Source organism: Folsomia candida, unplaced genomic scaffold, assembly GCF_002217175.1.
Source record: "Folsomia candida strain VU population unplaced genomic scaffold, ASM221717v1 Fcan01_Sc007, whole genome shotgun sequence".
Lineage (NCBI taxonomy): Eukaryota > Metazoa > Arthropoda > Collembola > Entomobryomorpha > Isotomidae > Folsomia > Folsomia candida.
This window is the reverse complement of record NW_019091199.1, coordinates 6726143-6747911: the sequence shown is the minus strand read 5'-3', so window position 1 is coordinate 6747911 and position 21769 is coordinate 6726143. Positions and strand designations below refer to the sequence as shown.

At 36.8% G+C, this 21769-nt stretch overlaps 5 protein-coding genes across 16 annotated transcripts; 1 reads left to right on the top strand and 4 right to left on the bottom strand.

Moving 5' to 3' along the window:
• Position 1: 1 nt before the first annotated feature.
• LOC110851642 (pleckstrin homology domain-containing family F member 2) lies at positions 2-4426 on the bottom strand. Of its 3 annotated transcripts, none has more exons than XM_022099498.2 (9): positions 4096-4426; positions 2335-2400; positions 2187-2251; positions 2042-2107; positions 1889-1960; positions 1749-1812; positions 1495-1658; positions 1346-1411; positions 2-1245 (listed from the first exon to the last, which is right to left on the bottom strand). In XM_022099498.2, exons 2-9 carry the CDS (start codon positions 2348-2350, stop codon positions 994-996), a joined length of 765 nt encoding a protein of 254 aa, XP_021955190.1. In that variant the 5' UTR covers positions 2351-2400; positions 4096-4426; the 3' UTR covers positions 2-993. The 3 variants fall into 3 exon arrangements, with proteins under 3 accessions (XP_021955190.1, XP_021955191.1, XP_021955189.1); XM_022099499.2 differs by lacking the exon at positions 4096-4426 and adding an exon at positions 3228-3968; XM_022099497.2 differs by lacking the exon at positions 4096-4426 and adding an exon at positions 2515-2970.
• Positions 4427-4798: 372 nt separating this feature from the next.
• LOC110851641 lies at positions 4799-6524 on the bottom strand. 2 transcript variants are annotated; one of them, XM_022099495.2, is made up of 4 exons: positions 6396-6524; positions 5532-5870; positions 5357-5457; positions 4799-5293 (listed from the first exon to the last, which is right to left on the bottom strand). In XM_022099495.2, exons 1-4 carry the CDS (start codon positions 6475-6477, stop codon positions 4949-4951), a joined length of 867 nt encoding a protein of 288 aa, XP_021955187.1. In that variant the 5' UTR covers positions 6478-6524; the 3' UTR covers positions 4799-4948. The 2 variants fall into 2 exon arrangements, with proteins under 2 accessions (XP_021955187.1, XP_021955186.1); XM_022099494.2 differs by having other exon boundaries at positions 6177-6507.
• Positions 6525-8433: 1909 nt separating this feature from the next.
• Positions 8434-16860, top strand: LOC110851640 (protein Mo25). Its single transcript, XM_022099493.2, has 12 exons — positions 8434-8984; positions 9900-10238; positions 10330-10404; positions 10481-10599; positions 10867-10923; positions 15021-15132; positions 15208-15316; positions 15392-15447; positions 15529-15633; positions 15693-15766; positions 15866-15892; positions 15968-16860. Exons 2-12 carry the CDS (start codon positions 10035-10037, stop codon positions 16044-16046), a joined length of 1017 nt encoding a protein of 338 aa, XP_021955185.1. The 5' UTR covers positions 8434-8984; positions 9900-10034; the 3' UTR covers positions 16047-16860.
• On the bottom strand, positions 10907-14949 carry LOC118436243. 8 transcript variants are annotated; one of them, XR_004835306.1, is made up of 6 exons: positions 14725-14949; positions 14304-14644; positions 13902-14231; positions 13435-13829; positions 12891-13357; positions 10907-11263 (listed from the first exon to the last, which is right to left on the bottom strand). XR_004835306.1 is itself a non-coding variant. In XM_035853877.1 (6 exons), exons 1-6 carry the CDS (start codon positions 14862-14864, stop codon positions 11161-11163), a joined length of 1614 nt encoding a protein of 537 aa, XP_035709770.1. In that variant the 5' UTR covers positions 14865-14949; the 3' UTR covers positions 10907-11160. The 8 variants fall into 8 exon arrangements, 2 of the variants coding, with proteins under 2 accessions (XP_035709770.1, XP_035709771.1); XR_004835308.1 differs by having other exon boundaries at positions 10907-11269; positions 12935-13357; XR_004835305.1 differs by having other exon boundaries at positions 12935-13357.
• LOC110851638 (DNA ligase 1) lies at positions 16685-21688 on the bottom strand. 2 transcript variants are annotated; one of them, XM_022099491.2, is made up of 11 exons: positions 21318-21688; positions 21118-21237; positions 20905-21035; positions 20032-20447; positions 19299-19583; positions 18710-19211; positions 18405-18632; positions 18227-18328; positions 18060-18141; positions 17586-17974; positions 16685-17495 (listed from the first exon to the last, which is right to left on the bottom strand). In XM_022099491.2, the coding sequence occupies exons 2-11, from the start codon at positions 21161-21163 to the stop codon at positions 17262-17264; spliced, it is 2415 nt and encodes an 804-aa protein (XP_021955183.1). In that variant the 5' UTR covers positions 21164-21237; positions 21318-21688; the 3' UTR covers positions 16685-17261. The 2 variants fall into 2 exon arrangements, with proteins under 2 accessions (XP_021955183.1, XP_021955184.1); XM_022099492.2 differs by having other exon boundaries at positions 17601-17974; positions 21318-21537.
• Between the last annotated feature and the right edge of the window lie 81 nt (positions 21689-21769).

The following is a 21769-nucleotide window of genomic DNA, read 5'->3' as shown; positions in this document are numbered from 1 at the left end:
ATTTTCGAAATTTTAGTAGTTTATTTCATTTGATGAACAAACAGAAATATGCGAAACGTCCATAAGTTTGAGACCATTCTTAATTATTATTGGTCCAAGTTATAGCAAAACTTGTTGGTTCATTTCAAAATTAGACTAAAAGTTTGTGCAGTAACAATCCGGGCAAGAAATAATTTTATAGCATTAGTAACATTTTTTAGCAATAACAATCAGAAGCTACATATATTTAATATAATTGTGTATGTATGTAAACCTATCAGACTTTTCAAGACATTCCGTTACTGTCGACTATCCAAGAGAAGACTTTTCAAAATTCAGACCATTTTTTATATTATGCATACATTACTTATTTACTTAATGCTAATTCTGTACATACGAACTATTAAATATTTAGATTATCGGCATCTTTGAAACGTGGTGTTGGTGGGTGGTCGCATGTATGTATGTAGTTGTCATTTGTCGTATTTTTTTAGGCACTATTGAGCAGGTAAATTTTGTTTTGTTTAAACACGAATTATTAGCAAGTCAGGTTTGGTCTCTTCTTTTTTTACGTCATTTTATGTATATTTATATGTATGCAAATGTTAGAAAACGTGAATTCTTTTAAACTTTGAACTCTTCAACGAAATATGTAGATACGCATAATTAATTATTGTGATAAGAATATTGTCACACACACGATTAGCAAAACTTCCTATTTACTTTTACTTAACTTTCACTCTGTTATTAAGCACTTTCACTCACATTTTATTTTTCAGTTCTGTCCAAGTAATTGAATACAAAACGGTTCCACGTACAATATGTAGAGAGGATCTGAAGAAGCCCAATTTGTTTGACAGGTTGATGATACAAAAAAGTACAGCAGGTAACTTTACAGAATTATTGTCCAACACAAACAATAGCACGAAATATGTGCATATTATTTTATACATACACAAATATATGTAAATAGTCACGCTACGATGCGGATGCACATTCACAAATTAGTCCAGTTTAGATTTTATGATTTCCATGATAGAATTGTGGTGGGGCCGAGTTCCATGAGGGGTTTTCTTCCTCATCGTCAGAATCGTCCTCTCCGGAAGAGTCGTTTTGACACTGATTGTTGACACTGCCTCTCTTTCCGGTCAATATTTCGGCACATGGGTCGCAAACGCGGAGTGGCTTTTTGGACTGAGAGGGGAGAAGATGGCGTCCCTTGGAACATGAACCACAAACTACGTTTCCACACTTTCGACAGTGGTGCTGCAATGATAATTAGGAGGAAAATTAGGATGTTTCTTGAGAAAAAGTGAAGATTTTTCTGTAAAAAATGTGGCGAATTTAAATAGTATGTATAAATTACCCTTCTATTAAGGAGGGTGAACTGGGTCCTGCAAATCTGGCAGGTGGGAGCGTCAGAGTCTGGCACCTGCATTTTGACACCAAACATTCAACGCTATAATTCGTCTCAGGATAGAGTAAATTATGTAAATTATTTCAATTTTACTGTACCCAAACTGCGGCATGCGTTTCAATCGCCTTCTTCCCACTTTTCTTTAGCAAGTCACTAACGCAGCGTTGAATGTGCGCCATCCATTCGGATTTTTCAGTGGGAGTGGCAGCATAGACGGCAAAACTTTTAGTCGCAGTGCGTAAAATCCAGCCATTTTTTAGTACTAAAAATGATCAAGTGAGTTAATTAAAGCGAGTTGTTTACTGGATTTTAGAAATGAATGAATCATGTAAATGTGTAATGTACTACTTACAACCGTCATCATCCAAAGATTGCAGTTTTACTTGCTCGAGAGGAATAATGTGTTGTTTATTATACTAGAAAAAATTAAAATTCAGGGGTTTAATGAATTTTTCCAAAATTGTGATTATAAAGAATCTGATATTTAATTACCTTTGTTTTATTAATTACAATGTTCCCATAAACTAAGATGTCGTTAAATAGGAAAAATTGTCTCGGCTTTGGCTAAAACAATAAATCAATATTCATACACATTATTCATATGAAATAAAAACTTTGTTAATATTATTTTAGTATCGCCATTACCTTTTTCCTACACATTTTGGTAAGTATTCCTTCACCCACAAGTACTCTTCCTGGGACGGAAAGTGGCTAAAATTGACGTAATTAGCAACGTAATTATAAAATTCGTCATAATTTTCATGTAACACTTTACAAAAAAAATATTTACCTGGCCCGAACTGCCGAAACAGCTCTCAACAGCTAATATCCTCCTAGAGTTTGCTTCACTATTTACTATTTGAAGGAGAAAAATTCACCATTTAAATATCTTTCAATACATTTGCAGAAAATATGTAAAGTTTAATCTATTTACGTACCTAATCGATCCACCATTTTTGCACCGTTCAACGCCGTTTACACAATTTGTATAAATCAATCAGGGTCTGGAACAAAGTGAAAGTTTACACATTAAACTTTTGACAATGCTTTAAAACAGGCAGAAATCTCTAAATACAAATTTTCGAATTTTATTCACTATATTTTCTAAAAACACGCACCACCACTGAAATAACAAGCTGCTAAATGCTAACGCCCTTCGTCGTCTCCACTTGATAATTATAATGATATAAAATCTGTCCGCCCAAGTATGTTGTCTTGTCTTATCACTTAACTTAACCAAATTGATAGATAAAAGAAGCCTTCAAGATATATTTATCACTTATTTACTACGAATTTATCGAGCGATGGGAAATGGATGGATGATTAGTCAACTAAATTCAGTTAATACGTACGCTTGTGCAAGTTGTACGTAGTTATTTAGTTATGCACAAGTTTACTCTGCATTTAACAGGCTGACTGTGTCACTTATTATTTGTTGTGCTGTTTAGTTAGTTAATAATCAGCAGCAGAGAAGAAAGTGGATGACTAATTGCTCTGATGTGAGTTACAACCCCGTTCAATGGTCAATTCAATGAATGCCTTCAACTCTTACAAGTCTTGTCAGTAGTGACGAATCGTCACAATTTTACATACATGGTTTATGTACATATACGTACATACATAAAGCATTTAAGCATTTTAAGTATCACCACCATTTTAAGCGTCATCATCCATCCTGCAATTAGTTAACTGGCAAATGCATTATACATAAATGCATTACTTGCACACAGCAAAGCAAGTAAACCAATGTCGGATACGTGAGAGGAAATGCGAATACTATTTGCATACATATTTTATATGACTGACTTTTACTTTAAATTTTAATGTGTACCTGCAACGAAATCACGGACTTTTAATCGTTTCGGAAACTAATTTTTTTCATACAGGATTCTTCATAGCGGAGATTTTACTATAATCACAATGTGTGAATTTACTTTTTTTCCACCAATCATTCCAAACCTGACAAATCGTGTGTAGATATATTAAGGCTACGAAAATGTTATAATTGACACAAAACTCTAACTAATTTCTTAAAAAATTATCAAACTAAACCAAAAATTGAACAACAAACTACACAAATTGGAGTCATGCCAATCCACGGAAACTATAAAACATCCCACTTTTCACCACCACTACCCACGCAAAATTTCTTTAATGAAATGGAAACAAAGGAATAACTTTCACCCGACACAACAAATAATAAAAAACAAATTCTTAGTAAAACAATGTTTATTCTGAGAACTATTCTTGTGGTCACTTTTGCCGAGTAACTGACTCTGACAACTCTTTTACCATTTACCATTTACCACCATTCACATTAGTATTTGTTGTGCGGTTGGTAAAGCTTGACCTAAAATTGAATTTCAATTCAACATAACGACAATCACGACACGACACAATTTTCCTGTCAAATCAAATCACTCTACGTTCACTTAAAAACACAATGAACAATGCGTTATAAATATGGGGTACGTTTCATTTAAGGCAAATATAAAATAAAACAGTTATTAAACTGCACATATAAAAAAGAATATTAAAAAATCTTATATTTCTTCGCCGTGTAACAAAACTTTTACGGATTCACACCTGCCTGCGAACCATGCAGTTATCTTGCGCAATAAGCAAGTAAGTAAATCAGGAAGAAGAACAAGGAGAAGAAGTAAAATAGATATTAAATACGTACAAAATTAAAGACTCACCAAACTAAATAATTAATGAGGAGCTGTTGTAGTGCTGCAGTTTTATACATATGTATAATTTTTTTTATAGAGTTTTAGCTTATTAACTTTACTGTAATGTTGATGACGACGATTGACGATAATATGCGTTGAGGATGAGGGAGGAAATGCTATTATTACTGATATTTAGGATTAGAATAGGATATTGTAGGAGATAGATAGGGTTGATATTTTATGTACTATGTTGGTCTCTCTTCTGCTTTAAGCTAAGCTTTTTAGGCTGGGTAACAACAAGTCTTTTTTTTATTTTATTAAGGTTTTAGCTGGGTTGTGTAGTCTCTCTCGTGTGTAATAAAGAGTTGCAGATACTACAGCATTCATTTTGTATGGTAGTATTTGCTTAACAGGGAGAATAGAATCTGGCCAGGCAATGCATAAGTATTACGTTTGTACGTACATACACGGGGATGTTGGTAAATAGAGAAAAATGGAAATATATGTATGTACGATGCGGGGAGACACAGTATGTAAAAGTCCTGTAAAAGTGGTATGCATGCAGAAAAAAACATCATGTGAATGTATGAGTAAAGGTGTAAAAACCTTTGTCTTGCTTGATTACGATATCTTTTGTGCTTGCTAAAGTCTGGATAATGTGACAAGATCGGGTAGGAAATTAATGAACTTTGTTAAATGCGTAGTATTTTGTGGAATCTTTATAAAATGATTGGCAGTAATGGATTTATTGTGATTTTAATGTATCTATCGTCAAATCTTAAAGTTTATTAAAAACTTGTAAATTGACTTGACAGATTTTTTTGTTTTATGCATCCTGCCTTTACATCTAGTTATTTTTAACATTTTGCTCAAAATTATTTTATTTCGCAATCGGAATCGCAGATACCAAAATTGCAAATACATTTTCCACGAAAAGATCATTATTTGAGTTTAAATGGTGTAAAAATGATGACAAATCTCTCGGACTGGATGATTCCATGTCCTTTCTCATAATGACGGAAATTTCGTTCCAAAACGTCTTGGCGTAAATGTGACCCCTTTGTCGATAAGCTTCAAATACGATGGCCGTCTGTTCCATCATGGGCGAAAAGAAGACCTTCATCACGGGTGGTTTATTTGCTTGTGATGATGCCGGAATGGAAGCTGTAATTGCTCGGTTGACGATACGACGCATTAATTTGGCGATGAAATCGGTGGAATTCATCTTAAAAAAATTAATACTTTATAAAAATATTATACCAAAAGTTAACCATTTTTTTCAACTCACGAGCTCAAAACTTTGCTCCATTTTATGTAAAAGTTTCATTTCGTGGACATCTTCCCCATCTTTGGTTAACTGGTCGACGTATTTTTCTAGTTGTTGAATTACTGAAATATTTTTTTAAATTATAATTTTTCGAAAAAAGTTGAGATTTTGAGCTTGTCAAAAATTTTCTTTCTACCCTGAACAACTCGTTTCTGCAAGGTCCCCACAATTTCTTTGACGCCAGCTTTGACCACGGCGCCCATCATGACGTAGTTGAACTCGAGCTCGTTGATCAGCTCTCTGACGACGAGTTTTTGGGCGGTGACCTCCCATGGAAGTGGAACCGTGTCAGATACAGCGACCAATAATGCCCACGACATTTTTAGTCGGTTAAATCCATTTTCTAAGCTGTTTTGAATAGTTTCCATAATGTAGAGCCATTGCTCTTCGAGTTTTTCTTCGTCCAAAGTATCATCGTCAGAGTTGGAGACTTCTTCCAGTTTGTCCATGAGGATGCCAAAAAACCCGTGCGTCTCTACATAATTATGTAGTAATAATTAAGGTTTTGTTAGTAACTTTTATAGATTTTTGTAAGGTATGTATGCAAAAAAATTTCAATTTCTAAATTAAAATTGAAATATTTTTAACATTAAAATGTGGACAGATTCGTTTAAGTTTAAACGGAGATTGGCAATTCAGATTGCAAACTCTTTCCGGAGCAATATTTTTGATTAGTTAATTTCTGCAATTATTAAATATTTTTGTAATACTTTGCCGACTGGAATGAAAATATGTAAATGACAATCTTATTCCATGAATGCAGTTAGATAATTGTACTTGCCCTCATTCAGGACAGCTAATGCAGGTTGGGCAACACTCCAGAAAAATAGCTCTGGAGAATCTATTTTACAATTGGTCACATTTTTTGCGAGATATAACAGCGGCAGTGTCGGCGAATTGGAAGATTTACTCGATTTATTTGACAAAGTAGTATCAATCGTAGCAATAAGTAAAACTAAGGATAAAGCAATCAGCAATCTCAATTTCCCCATTTCTTTACTTTTTACAATTCCGATGAAAATAATAATAATATTATCCCAATACAATTTCTGCACACGTGTAATTCTTAATATTTTTATCATCGAGAATCCAATAGTCCAATAGTTAAGCTAAACCGATATCTGGCCTTATCTTCGTGCGTATCCCACATCACATGTTATCATAATCAGTCATACATTAAATATATATCTTGACTTGGTTATTTGGTTGGTTGGTTGGTGAATACATCCAAAATTTAAGTCAACCCAAGTCTGCAATTGTAATAATAAACTGTAAATAGTTGCATTGCATAATAATTAAATTACTATTGTCCAAATCGGTATTATTACGATACGCAGTAAAACTAGGGCTTTTACATAATGCGAATTTCTGCAGAAATATTATTATTCATTGTGTTCCATGTAACGAAGTATGCAGAATAATTGCTTATGAAATTATTCGGTTAAATAAATCGAGCTACACTATAAATGTTTTTATTCTGTAATATCATTATGATTATTATTGTATTTATATTTCTTCCCAAGACAAAACAAATCCGTTGTTTTAAGTGCCTAGGAAGAAACATGACGCCGGCGTCGTCGTCAACCTCGTCGTCGGACCGGTGGTGGTGTCATGTTCAACCATTAGCGTCCTTATTATCCCGTCTTTGTGCTTTATGCTCTCATAATTTGCGTATTAGGTCGGATTGCACTTCTTATCTGAAGTAGAAGAAACAGCGGAATGCATGCAGAAAGTCGACGGGTATTGCTGAATAGACAGATATGGATATAATATAATACAAGTTTTGCTTGATGTTGTTGATGATGTCGTCTTTTCCTCGGTCTCTACACGGTTACATGATTTATGGGGCTTGTTCTTCTAGTGTATAAAATCAACAACTAAAAACTCCATAAAATCTCAGCGAGGTTGTGCTGTTACTGCAAACCATCATAAAAAAAGTTACATAGCCGGAACAATGAACTGATCTTTGTGTCCAATATGTTTAAGTGTTAGTGGTGTTGCTACAAGTTTCTGGTAAGATGAAGAAGTACCTGAGTACAGATTACATATATCCTTTCTTCATTAAGAAGAGTCCGAATTTTTTGTGAGTATTTGTATTAAGGAAGACTTGATTTTGGGTAGATGTAGATGTAGATGTAGGAAGGAAGGAAGCAGGATTCAGTTTGCTGATTGTAGAGATTTCAAAGAATCTGATCTCCTCGGGTGAGACAAAGGTGAGTTTGATTTTGAAAATTTGGTTATAATTTTGGCTTTTTGCAAAACGTGTAAAACTGGTGATAGGAATTTTCCATACTAAAGACATACGCATTGCTAATTTTTAAAAAATAGCAATAATAGATGCATACCATACATACTTACACGTTGTTGTGCTGTTTGATTTGATACAAATTTATACCCGATTTTTTTGGAAGGGTTAATTTTGACAGAAAAAGCAGGATTTCGTCTTGCCAAATATTTCACTGCGTTAGTAAACCGTTCCGTTATTTAACAGTAGAAATTGGACTGACCGAATCGAGCAATATCGTAGTCGCAATGTTTTTTAATCAATAATCTCTGAGTCATTAGACTTCTAAATGCTTTTGTTTTGCAATCATTTTGTTCAATTTTCAACAGTGTGTCATTTCATGCAAAAGTTTTTGTGACATTTTTGCTCCGAAAGTAAATAGAAAAATAGTGTGTAATATTTATAATTAGTGCGTTAAATGCTGTGTAATCGTGTTATCTTCAATTCCTGTCAATACTTATCATTTCGATCAACTTTATTAATGTTTCGTTTCATGATAAGTCTATTCATTATGTAATATGAAATACCAGGAAGCTTATCTTTCCAAATACCAGCGTTCGGGGTAATGTGATAATTCTCAGTTTTCCACGCATCTTACTGCAACATTCTACCGAATCAATTACTTTTTGAGGATGAAAAATCAATCAAAAATTGATTGAAAATTCCAAAATTTATCGCAATTTTAATTCTTTCATATAATTTCGTCAGCTACGCTGGGTCATAAAGTGGAGGATTTTTCCAACCGCTCGCTCCTTCGAACAGTGCAAGTTTATATCTCATCGCAGACTTGTAAGTCAGACGGGCCAGTTTCTCCTTTTCGGAAATATTTACCAACATTTCACAATTCTGGATAGTGAAATTGGTTTATTTTAAAGTTGTAAATTGACCTAAATTTTTAAAGTAGGGTGTGCCGTAAAAGGGGGAAGAAAGTCAGATTTTCACTTCAGTTTGAGTGGGGTGTGGATTTGGTTTAGTTTTGGGAGAAAGCACGTAAATTTAGTTTTTGATTATAAAGTGTCGCGATTTAAAGTACTTATCGGAAATTGGACGACACAAACAGATGGGAAACGATATTTGAAACAATTCTACTAAAAGTGAGGAGTGGTCGTAGTTGTGTCTCGATTTGTTTATTGATTTCTGTATTGGCACTTGTGGCAGATGGGATTTTGCTCTTAAATTGTGAACTTCGTTTTGCACAAGGTTGACCAAGGTGTTCTAATTCTGAAGATAAGTGAAGTTTGAAAAATTGTCGGTGATAAATTGGTGGGATTCGAAAAACTAAAGGATTGGAGTTGGATCTAATACGTAAGTATTATGTAAATTTATCAATTTAATTTGTTTACTAACGGTATCGACAATCAATTTTTGGCTTTACATACATTTCACTCTGAAATGTGCATGAAATTTTCACGTGTAGTATACCATCAAATTTTATTTTCATAATCTGCAACTCATTAACGTTTTATTTTATGTTGGTTATTTATTATTTACAAAATCATAGACCATGTAATTATATTAGGAAAATTTAGAAAATTCAAAAATTTCCGAATCACAATTTACGAGTATTTGTGTTCATTGTTTATGAGTCATCTTGTCATTGTTATTGCATTTGTCACTTGATCCCCGTCACTCATTTATCACAAGTTGTACAATTCCTCCAGTTATCTCTCAACTCATTTTCAGTACCTTTAATGAACTTTAGTGAGGATGTGGGTAATTATTACAGACATATTTATTATTTAAATGTCATGCATACATTAACCAGTTAATAGATAGAACCCCCGTGGCAGTTAGTCAATATTAAATACTGAACTATGTATTAAGTAGGTGCATGAAACAACAACAACGCATCGTATCGCCAGGCATTTACTAAAATCAACTATTTAGTCGAGTTATTCATAAGAATGAAAGATAGAGAGAGAGTTGGTTAGTCCAATATAGAACAAGTTAGCTTAGAGATTTAACGATGATACTGCAATTTTCTTTATCCTAACAACAACAAGGCACTATTATATTTAGTTTGAGTCGACCTTCAATCCGTGGTTGGATTGGTGTTAAAGTCCATAAATGTCGATATTATATTCTGGCTGGATGGAATATCTATCATGGTTTTCTATCTCTCCTCGTGTATCCAATTAGAGTTTTATGCCATGGAATGAAATAATTATCGTAAATTGGTTTAGTATTAAGTAAACATCTAACAGAATTCATTATTTGCAGGAAAAGTGGTGGTGGTGGAGAGAGAGACGAAGCAGGTGGTTAATAACTTAACTTTGTACGCTGAAATCTCCCTGCGTGGGCGAAAACACTGCTAAAAAACGGCACCACACGACATCAAGATAGTCGGCTAACACGATGCTTAAGATGCCGTTGTTTGGAAAATCACAGAAGAACCCGGCCGAGGTGGTGAAGGCATTGAAAGAAGCCGTCACTGCGTTGGAGCGTGGTGATAAAAAGGCAGAAAAGGCTCAAGAAGAAGTTTCAAAACAGTTGACGAACGTTAAAGGGATTCTGTTCGGATCGGCCGATACGGAACAACAGACTGAGATTTTGGTTGCCGTAAGACTTGAACCGCATTTAAATACTTATTGTCGCCCAAAATGAAAATTTTAAGACGTGCATTTTTGTTTCTTTTGATTTTCATCAACAGCAACTTTCCCAGGAGCTTTACAACAGCAATTTGCTCCTTTTACTCATCAACAACTTGTCTAAAGTTGAATTTGAGGTGGGTTAAAAAATATCAAAAGTACGTATGAAGATGTATGTACATAATTATTCATGACTATATTTCTGTTTCATAGGGGAAGAAAGATGTTGCCCAAATATTCAATAATATTCTGAGAAGACATATTGGTGCCCGTTCACCTACGGTGGAATATATGTGCACGAAACCTGAGATTCTATTCACCCTCATTTCAGGGTATGTCTACAGAAATGCTACTACCCGAGGGAGAGAGAGAGATAGATCCCATATCGTCGTATCTTAAGTTTATTGTTTGGTTCTAAGAACAAAGAGCATTCGTTTCCGTGTGCCTAATGGAAAATTTATATCGTTTCCGTGTTCACGTCGCATCAAATTAGGGGAGAGAATGTCATCATCAAAGAGATCTTGTTCTTGTTCCATTTAGTATCGTATTTCGTTTCTATTAAATTAAGTGTGGTGATTGACTCTTTTCTTTTTTTGTAGGTACGAACATCAAGACATTGCTCTGAATTGTGGCACCATGCTTCGAGAATGTGCGAGGTATGATTTATTTCATATTCAGATAAATATACAAAACATAAACAAATTAATTTCCCACAAATGTCCCCAACATTGGTTCGATACCCCAGAATAACTTAACGAAGTCACAAATCTCACCCCATGAAGTAGAATCAACAAGACTTAAAGAGACACACTTATTAGTAGAGTAGCATGGCAAAAATCTAGGAACAATAGGATTATGGAATCCTAACAAGTATGCAATGTAGCCAGCAATTATCATTTTAGCTTCAATCGTCTTTGTCTTGATGTTCTTCTTCTTCTTCTTATCATCATCAGGATCATCACAGTTGGCGAGTAGGTAACAGGGAGTGTTTGGAGCCTTAACCTTTAGGATCCCATTTCAAAATTGTTGTCACGAAAAATCGTATCACTAAGTCCCTAATTAATCTTCAATTAAATGCCCTTTAAGGCCCAAATAATTGTCAGCTATCTGTCCTCACGCACCCAAGCTGCTGAATCTTTTTCGACCACACTGACCCGAATTTTATTTTCAAGAAAAAACCAACGGAATATATTTGTATTATCACATGCAATGATAATCCACAAAAACTACTTCCCATATACATATACTATTACCGTGGTGAAAAACCTATTAGTACAGCTTCGCATAGCCCGAACCAGAAATTTTTATCCCAGTGAGGCCTTATGTATTTGCCATGTCTGTCTTTCGGTCCACCGATACCATACACCCAAAACGGTTTGCCTTCAAATTTTGCAGGTGCCAAAAATAATCGAGTTCGCAAGTGAGCCAAATCTGTCGAGTGAGGTCATATAGATAGGTGGGTGGAATCGACACCAAACTTGAAAATATCGCTAGAAAGCTGAAATTCAGCACATTGAGTGCTAATGGCGTGTAATGAAAGACTCGGAGGGGAAATCTAAAAATATTTAACCAGAGGGACAATATGGGGTGGAGGAGGGAGATGACCCATACCGATTTTCAAAAATAGCCACAAACCTACATTGTCTGCAATTATACAATGTCCTTAGTCAAGGACGGACCGCTCCTAAATTTTTGTCCGAATTGACCGGACTGCGATTACCACACCCCGTGTTGGGAATGGTCGAATGTGTGCAGAATATTTGTTATTTTGTGGAGTATTTACAAATCCTTCCTTGACTACCAGGACCACTGTGTCTTGCTTCTTTCAAATCTTCCAAAGTTTTATTTGCTATTCAGAAGTCATTTTTAGCCCCTATCCCAAATTCCAGCTGAAAATAGCAACTTTTAAAACCAGTATGGGTCACCCTCTAGAGTCACTAAGGTTACACATTGACCACTTTGAACTTCATATACTTTCATGAGAACCCATTCAGTATCCTATGCCGATTTTTATATTTTTACGACAATGTCTTAAAACCGGCATGGGTCACCCATAGGGTCCCCTCGGTAAGATTTTGCAATTTTACTTCATATTCTTTCAATAGAAGCCATTAGCAAGCTCTATACCAAATTTCAGCTTTCTATGACAATTTTGAAATTTTAGTGTATAGTACCCCATCCACTCAGACGACCCCCACCGGTCAACCACTTGACCAATTTCCCCATCTGCGAACTCGTTTCTAACTTTGTCCAATTTGCATATACTAAAAATTTCATGTGAATCGGGTCAGTCGTTTTGGCTCTAGCCTGTTCACGGACAGACAGACAGACGGACAACCATCACGATTCCATAAGCCCTAACTCGGGCGCCATATCAAAACCCTTCAATTTCATGCAATGTTTCCACGGTCGCCAAATTTGTAATTTTTTGAAAATACACGTATTTGTGTATACGGGATTCAACGCATTTTGTCGCGTATCCATGATATTCATGTATCTGGGACACAGGGTCAAATTTCAAAATTCCATGATATTCGTGGACTTGGGATTTGTGGGATGTTTTACAAATTCCATGACACTTGTGTACATGGGATTTAAGTGAAAATTTAATAAATTCCATGACATTCGTGGACTGGGATCCTAAAGGTTAATTCCCGGTGGATAGACCCTTGCTTCCGTTATGCGCTTATACTCCCGAGCACCATCAGTCCCTGATCCATTTAAACGGGACTTGAAATCGGGAGTGTTACTCCATCCAAAATAGTGCATGTCTCGAGACATGACGGCTTACAAAAACGTCTTCCCTTTCGCCGGTAGTTGTAGTGCTGCTGCTGCTGTTGCGGTAGTGATGCAGGTGGTTCTGGTGGGAGTGGTTATGACGGTGGTGGTGAGAAAGTACTCTCCTTGGAACGGGTACTTGACCTCCACCCTCTCTTCCGGTGTCAAGTGACGACGAATTTTGAGCTCCATACCCCACTCCTTGAGACGTGCATCGATCTCACTCTCCATCCCGTAACAGAGTGGGATGAGGTCGTCGAGATTGATGATAGGTTGTGTTCCAGGAGCGAGTTTCATAAACATACCGATCGTCTAGAAATACATAATAATAATGATGAAATGACAACTCAATACTCAATATTGTACGATTCCGAGTCAAATTCACTCACTGATTCAAATGACAACTTCTTGAGAGCTTCCTCCTCGTTGGCGAAATGGTAGCGTGAGATGGACTTGGGAATCGGACGATTTTTATCATCCTCGTCCTTGTTGGCCTTGCCTTTGAGTCCCTTAGTTGCGAGTGTTGAAATTCGACTCTCAGAGTATTCTATCCATGCCTGAGAACCATAAGATCTGCTACACAGCAGCAATTCAGTCTCTTCATCTTTCTTCTGTTCGGATGCATTTAACCCCACAGAGTGGGTCATTCTCAAATGAAGTTGAACCAGCACGTCCCTCCGTTTGTAATCAGTCACTTTCATCACGGTGTAAATCGGTTCGGGCTGATGCATGGGACACTTAGGAAGTACTTCATTTGCAAGAGTATTCGAATACTGGTAGCACTCTGCAATTATTATATGAATTATTTAAATGCACATCACAAATTATACAAAAACTCAACATGAGATATGCTTACTAGGTTCTGTACACAGCCTATAAGCCGAATAAACGGTAGCGTTCGCATTCTTCCTCAAATTTTCCAAGCAAAGATGTATTATCCCGGTGGTGGGGGCCTTGTGAATAATTAGAAACCATCCCGGCTTATCATCCACTTCAACACGACCACATCTTCCAAAAATCTCCTTAAAGAGAGCCTCCCTCTGTCCGGCAGTCAATCCCTGCTCTTCGGGTGTAAAGGTTGGTTCGGGGGACGCTTCAAACAAAGGGAGGTCAGGAGAGATGGCTGCATCCGGAGCCAGACCAACTAACCGCAGAATAGTCTTTCTGATCTTATCGACCCCTTCATCTATATAGCATAATAATAATAACATTGTCATATGCTGTGAGATCTTATCATACTCAGATCTAATTAACTTGCCTTTACTTATTTTGCCAATTTTCGAATCGGACACACCTGTGGTCTTTATTTGGAACTCTTCTGCCAATTCCCCATTACGAACAAAAATTCCTCTCCCATCCCTAATGGGTCTCTTTTCCTCCTCGTCCACCTTCATTTCCTCCACTCTCGGAACGAATTCCCACGAAACAGGTTGAAAATCCTGATCCTCCCGAGCAGTACTGGTAGGGGTGACTGACTTTCTCTTGTCGTGATCCTCCATCCCACGTGGATTTAATTCTCCTTCTGCACAACCTTCCGCTCTCGTCGTCTCCACCTTCAGATGTTTGGGAGGAGCAGGGGCGGGTGTCTCAATCGTTGCACTGTAACGACACAAAATAAAAATATTAAGTAAATATTAAGTGAGAAATAGTGGCAGGGGGAGAGAAAACAAAAAACTAACGGTTTTGTAGCAGCAGAAGCAGAAGTAGATGGACCGGCTTTCACCACTTTCACTCTCTTTTTCTTCTCAACCAATTTGGGTCTCTTCCTCTGCGTTGAGACAAAGTCGTCGTCATCAGAATACGACTCCTCCCCCTCCATATTTAATTAAACAAACGTGGAGTTAACAATTTATGTAAAAATTGCTGCCGGTGAGGGAAAAGTAGTAGAGTGAGGAAGATGACTTGTAGTAAATTCCCACTTCGACTTGAACTGTGAAGGTTCGGGGAATGTGACATTTTTTAATGTGTTTTTTAGATACGAAGCGTTGGCGAAAATCATCGTGTATTCCGAGGATTTTTATAAATTCTTCAATTATGTGGAAGTGTCCACATTTGATATAGCGTCAGATGCCTTTTCAACCTTCAAAGTAGGGTCATTAACTATTTATGATATCATAATGGGGGTACTTTCTTATCGTGTCGCGTTCTTTTTGCTTTTCCAGGAGTTGCTCACTCGGCATAAATTATTGAGTGCAGAGTTTCTCGAAGCCAACTATGACAAGGTTTTTAACCATTATCAGCAACTCCTAAACTCGGAAAATTATGTGACTCGTAAGGAATCGAATGTTATATCCCTTCAACCCTTTGGTTGGTTTCTTTTATTTTTATATTTTACTTCATTTTCAGGTCGACAAAGTTTGAAGTTACTTGGCGAGTTGCTCCTTGACCGGCACAACTTCACCGTTAGTACCACAAACTAATTTTAGTTAGTAGACCCTGGAGGATTTATATGGTTTTTATTTGTGTCTGACATGTTTCCAAAGGTGATGACCCGATACATTTCCAATCCCGATAACTTGAAGCTTATGATGAATATGCTGAAGGAAAAGTCGAGAAATATTCAGTTTGAAGCCTTTCATGTGTTTAAGGTGGGTCTAAATTTCATACATACAATTATTTCATATCTCAACGTAATGACTTTCGATAGGTATTTGTTGCCAATCCCAACAAACCAAAGCCAATATTGGACATCCTACTTCGCAATCAAGAAAAACTGATAGAGTTCGTATTTTCAACTTTTATCTTTAAAATATCTAAATAAGCATGCAAAAGTTTGTGTATTTCAAAGCGTCATTTTCTAATTTTCCATTTACTTTGCAGATTTTTAACAAAATTTCATGAAGACAGGTTTGTGCAATAAATAATCATTGTAAATTCGTGGTTAAATTGTTTTGACAATTATTCTTTTCTATTCTGTTCCAGATCCGAAGATGAGCAGTTTAACGATGAGAAGGCATACCTCATCAAACAAATAAAGGAACTGAAACCTCTGCCGGAATAACCTCGGGGACAGAGTTTAATCAAAATTATTATTAGTCTATTAATAAATATTTTAGATCATGAGTTTTAATCAATTCGTCGTCGTTGCCGTCGCCGTAATTGGAAATCGAGATCGAGTAAAACGTAGGAATTGTAACAAAAATTGTAAAATAAAACTGACTTTTTCAAGTGCGTGTGCATGCATGCATGGATATAGCTATTGTATGGTAATAGTCTGGTGAAGATAAAAAAAAACGAGAGTCGAGTGTAAATTATTTGTGCTACCGATTTTAGTGTATTTACGATGAAACGATGAAATACTAATTTATTAAGTAGCGATGATGATAATGTAATTAACTAGTGGTGATACTACTACCACTACTACTACTTGTAATTATATGTAGCTACAATCTATTGAGTGATAATCTATGTACTCTGCGGGAATTGGAAATGTGGATAACGAAACAGTGTAAAACATTCATTATCATGAAGAAAAACGCGTGAAAATACTTTTAGATTCGGATTCGTCGAAAGAGAACTGTGTAGAAGAAAAAACTACATTATTTTGCCTATAATTTATGACTGATTAAACAAACCCCTTCAAAAATTTCCACGAGCCCAGTTTTAACTTTCTGTAATGCGTAATAATTTAGCAGGTGATTCAATTATGATTTCCATTTTAAGTGTATTATTCAATCAACCCGACCCAATAATTACTTTTGTTGTATTACTTTTATTGATTCCTCATATTCTAATTCGATACTTATTCCAATATCTGGCTAAATTTTGTGTGGTAAATGAATTATTTGATTAATTAAAAAACAATTTCCCTTTCTCAACAAATCGTTCAAGTGATGACTTTATTTCTTTAACTAACTATGAGAAAATAACAATTCAAATATTAAAAACATAGTATAGAACATATGTAATACAACGTGATGATGCATAAGTAATGATGATGTATTTTGTTATAATCTTTAGTTATGATTTCTGATCAAATGAATCAAATCAAATTATAAATATAACTCTAGCACTAAAAAGCCAATGGAAAAGTTAGTAGGATGAGCGTAAACTATAAGCTGTGATGATATGGATATAATTGCCAATTAATAGACCAATAAGTGGTAACTTACATACCTACATACTACTTAGAAATAGTTGTGTTTCTATTTTGAATCTGAAATCTTTAGATCATTAGAATCTCTTACTTGACAGATGGATAAATTACTTATTAAATCTAATTGGCAAGCTTAGCCGAACGGGTCCTTCGATTCCAAGTGGAACTCTTATCATTATCGTCCTCATCTTCTTGATCATTCTCCTCATCGTCGGGGAGATCTCCAGCATGAAGTTCAATCTCGTCCTCGTCGACGTCCTGTTCTTCTTCGTCTTCTTCTTCCTCACCGGCTGGGACTTCCGGCTGTTCAACGTCATCACCAAGGGTAGTATCAAAGGTGGTACTTTCCATTTTCTAAACAAAAGCATTAACGTTAGGAACTCTGACAGAGACAGAGCACGAGAGTTTGCTAATTAAACTATTCTACACTTAAAATATTTCTACCGAAATAACACTCGCCTCCACTTCTTCACCAACTTCTTTCTTAATCTCGATATTCCCTCCTGACTCGTCCATCTCTTCTTCTCCTGTCCCTTCTGGAACTTCGTCCGTTGTCGTCGTAGTTGTAGCAGCCGTACCTTCTGCGGATGCTTTACTTTCTTCTTTAGCCTTCTCCTTCAGGCGTCGCTCCTTGTCTCTTTCTTCCCGTTCCATCCGAATTCGTTGTCGTTCTGCTATCTTTTTTTCTCTCTGATGGAACTCTTCTACCCCTTTGACGTGGGTCAGAGTCATACAGTGTCGTTCTTTGGCTTCATCTATATCACCTTTGATGGGTAAGTAGCGAACACAAGCATTACAGAAAAATACGGTTCTAACTTCGACCAAATCCGCACCTAACAAACAATACGGAAATGTTATTGTACATAAATTGAAACACGGCTGACAGTGTATTTAAAGAAAATAGCAATTGTTATGTACCAAGTTCTTCCTGTGTCAAATTTGTGCCTTTTACTCCATCGACTTTTCCTTCCGCATCCTTTAATTCCTTCATTGCCACCCTCTAATATTAAAATCAACCCAAATAAATAATGAAAAAGCTTGCCAACATCTTTAATCTCAAGTCTCAAAGAATTTTAAATGCTTACCTTGACATGTTCCAAAGCAGCCATGTGATACAGATAAACTTTCCAAATTCGGAAATCAATGTCGCAAATTTCACACCGTTTGTAAATCAGTGTTTTAATTTCCTACAATTTACAACAAACATTTGAATTAAATTTATATTATCATTACTTGTTAGTTTTAGTTGTAAATCGTGCTTACATTGTGAAGTTCGTTAGCCTCGTGTTCTTTGGGGTCTGTTCGGAAATTTAGCTCACATACTCGACAATAACTTGTGGTGTCCGAGAGTTCGACTTTCTCCTCCTTCTCAATACGTCGTTGTTCATCTCTTTGTTGTGTGCGTACCTTGGACAGCATCTTCCTCATATCCGTAACGGCGTTGTTCATGGCTCGAATATGTGGAAATGATCGGAGATGGTGGCTGTACTCCTGTAACACACGACAATCACAAAATACAGCTCAGAAACCAGGCAAATCAAAATCTGACACATAATATAGATATTTACCCTAAAAGTAACGTGTCGAACATCACAATATTTACAGTACATCTTTAACAAGGCTCTGCTTGAGGGGGACGACTCCCTGTCGTAAGACGACCTTCGTCTATCCTTTCCTTTACTCTCATCGTGGTCATGGTCATGCGTGCTGCCCTCCTTGTCTTCCCCACACTCACTTTTATCTTTCCCTTCAGCCGATCCTCCTTCACCAGTTTCCACGTCCATCGACTCATCATGTGTATCGCCCTTAACAGCTTTTCCTGGACTGGTGCCTGATTCATCCTTCTCTCCTCCTTCGTCCGAGTCGGAGTCGCCGCCAACTTCGTCCAGCACGACGCCTACTTCACCATCGGGTAATTTGACTTCCTTCTTAATGGCATCTCCTCCTTCAGTAATTATGTCGGGTGAGTCCTTATTGTTCTTTGAGGAGGACTCTGCAACTTTATGTTTCTCTGTTCGATTAGTTCGATCCAAATCTCTGCGGGAGTTGGAGTACGACTCGATCCGTTTCCTGACAAATATTTAAAATTAATATTAGTTAACGGTATCAACTTGATTACGTGACTAATAATGAAAAGCATTTTTGCTTATTGCTTACTTTCTATCTTCGTATGACGGAATAGCCCTTCGTCGTATCTTGCTCGTCACCGAGGCAGCAGCCCTAATCGTGCCACGCTTAAATGCTGACGCCGCCCCACCATTTCCAGATGAATAACTTTTAGTTGAAGAGTAAGAAACTGGTCCATACGGATTTCGAAGAACCCCAGTAATCGTAGGACGGGTCGGCCGTTTAGCTTCCGGTTTCCGGTGTAAAGATGACGATGATGATGACGAGTACAAGTAGCTGGATGATGAATGATGCTCTGGAGGGGCTGTCCTAAGTCTATTTGGGTTTCACGAAGTGAAAAATAAAGTCATATTAGAGAGTGTAATAAATTACCCATTTTTTAATCGACCTATTTATAAACGCTACTAAAAAACACTTGTACTATAAGGAATTTGGGACCAAAACCTAAATTGGACTATGATTCGACTCAGAATTTTTTTGGGGTTCTTCCTTCCTCGAATTGAATGATTAGTTTAGTTGGTCATCGTCATCATCAAATTTTCACGCACGCACGTAGGTATCATTACTTGTGTAGCAGATCAGGGTCCTGGTAGATTAGCTGTCCTACATTAACTTGATGTTCACATTCTTTTTCAACTCTCCTTCATTATCTGTCCTTCAGCTATTCGTGGAATTTTTCTTTGCAAATTATTATGCAAAATAGGGACTGTGGAAAACTGTGATTTTTTTTATCAGGAGAAGGTTTTATGTAGATGATTATTACCGCGAGCCTCCATAATTATCTCTGGATCCTCCACCAAGTCCAGTGCTGCTGCTGGATCCTGAAACTGTATTGAGTTTCATTAATGGGAGTGGTCTTGAGGATGACGACGATCCGTATGGTGGTCGCATCTTTGATGCCGAAATGGAGGAAGAGAGTTGTGGGGCTGGGGGGATTCTTCTCACGGAGCTCTTCATCAGTCCACCTCCTCCTCCTCCTCCACCACTCCTTCCCTTACTGTAATCGTCAACATATTTGGAGGAGGCAGATTTCAATCCAGAGTCGTAATATGATGATGACGACGTTGACGAGGAGCCTGGCATCCTGCTGTAGCGGTTGCTTAACCCATAACCACTGCTGGGGGCACCACCACCACCGCCGTAATCGTTGTATCTTGCAGAGGACGACGATGATGACGTCTGGAAATTTTCGGTATAAAGTTTGCCATTTTATGACATGAAAGGCTGGTCATTACAACACAGAGCATGTAGAAGAGAGATTCATTTCATTCATTGATTGGATTCGATTTATGAGACAACATCCAGGGCTACTTTTATATTATATATACCCAAGTGGACATTGGATGGATTTGGAGAGCTGTTTGGTCATACTTCGATGGTAGGTATTTGACATCGAAAGTGGGAGTGGGAGGGGAGTTTGTGGGGGAAGTGAAATAAAATCAGGCTACGTGTTCTAGGGAATATTGGGTTGTGTTGGGATCATAACCAATTTACAGCCATCTTTTTATGAATAAAACTCGTTTTTGCAAGGAAATGGAAAAGATCTATCATTTCTCCTTTTTTAAAAAATATGAATTATACGTGACAGAATAATGAAGAACAATAGAAAGAACCAGAAGGTATATTTTCGCCTTACGTGATAGCTGCCACCGTAAGTGTCAGAACGGCTCCTTTTAGCGTCGTAGCCTAGACCTCCACCCCCACCACGGCCGCCCCCCGCGTCATTTGGAGAATGGTACCGTTTTGAACCAGAAGATCCGTACCCATCTTTCGAAACAATTTTAAATTAAATAATTTATATTATATGGTTAACTACTCAACATTTAAAATTAAGTTAGAATTATAATACCTCCAGTCTTGAAGTATCTGGCCCCTCCACCTCCGTGATGTGACATAATTGTTCAGAATTGTTCTCCAAATTTGCTGTTTATTTTCTTCCCAGCTCAAAATTTCCGACTCAGCCCAACAGCTGTAAATGAATAATTATTCGAATTCAACATTACCGTATTCATTGATTCAACTAAACAAATTAAGCCAAACTTAATTTACCTATTTCATAAATTCCAAATCCTTCGTTGTTCTAAAATATTCCACCTCTGCGAATTTACCCACTTGCGACCACAACAGTTTATCCCTAGTCTATCAGGGCTGGTATAATTATGCAAATTTAAATTTGCAAAATAATAATTTGCAAACTGCAACTGCAAATCAACAACCTTTTTTCAACCTTCTTCATTCAGCGGAGAAATGGATGGAAATGAGCAATGGCAGCCGCGTATGCTTGCTCGTTTCCCTGCGTGTCTCGCCACCACCACCACCGATTTGCTGCCTCTCGATGTGTTTCTGTGCTGATGAGAACATGCAAAATCGAGTCATTCTAAATCTACGTCGAATTTTTAAATCCGATTTTTCGTCTAAATTTGTGTAAACACGGGTTTGAAAATTAAAAAAAAATTAGTCTGTTGAAATCAATTTGGATAAAAACGTTGGAAATGAAATCA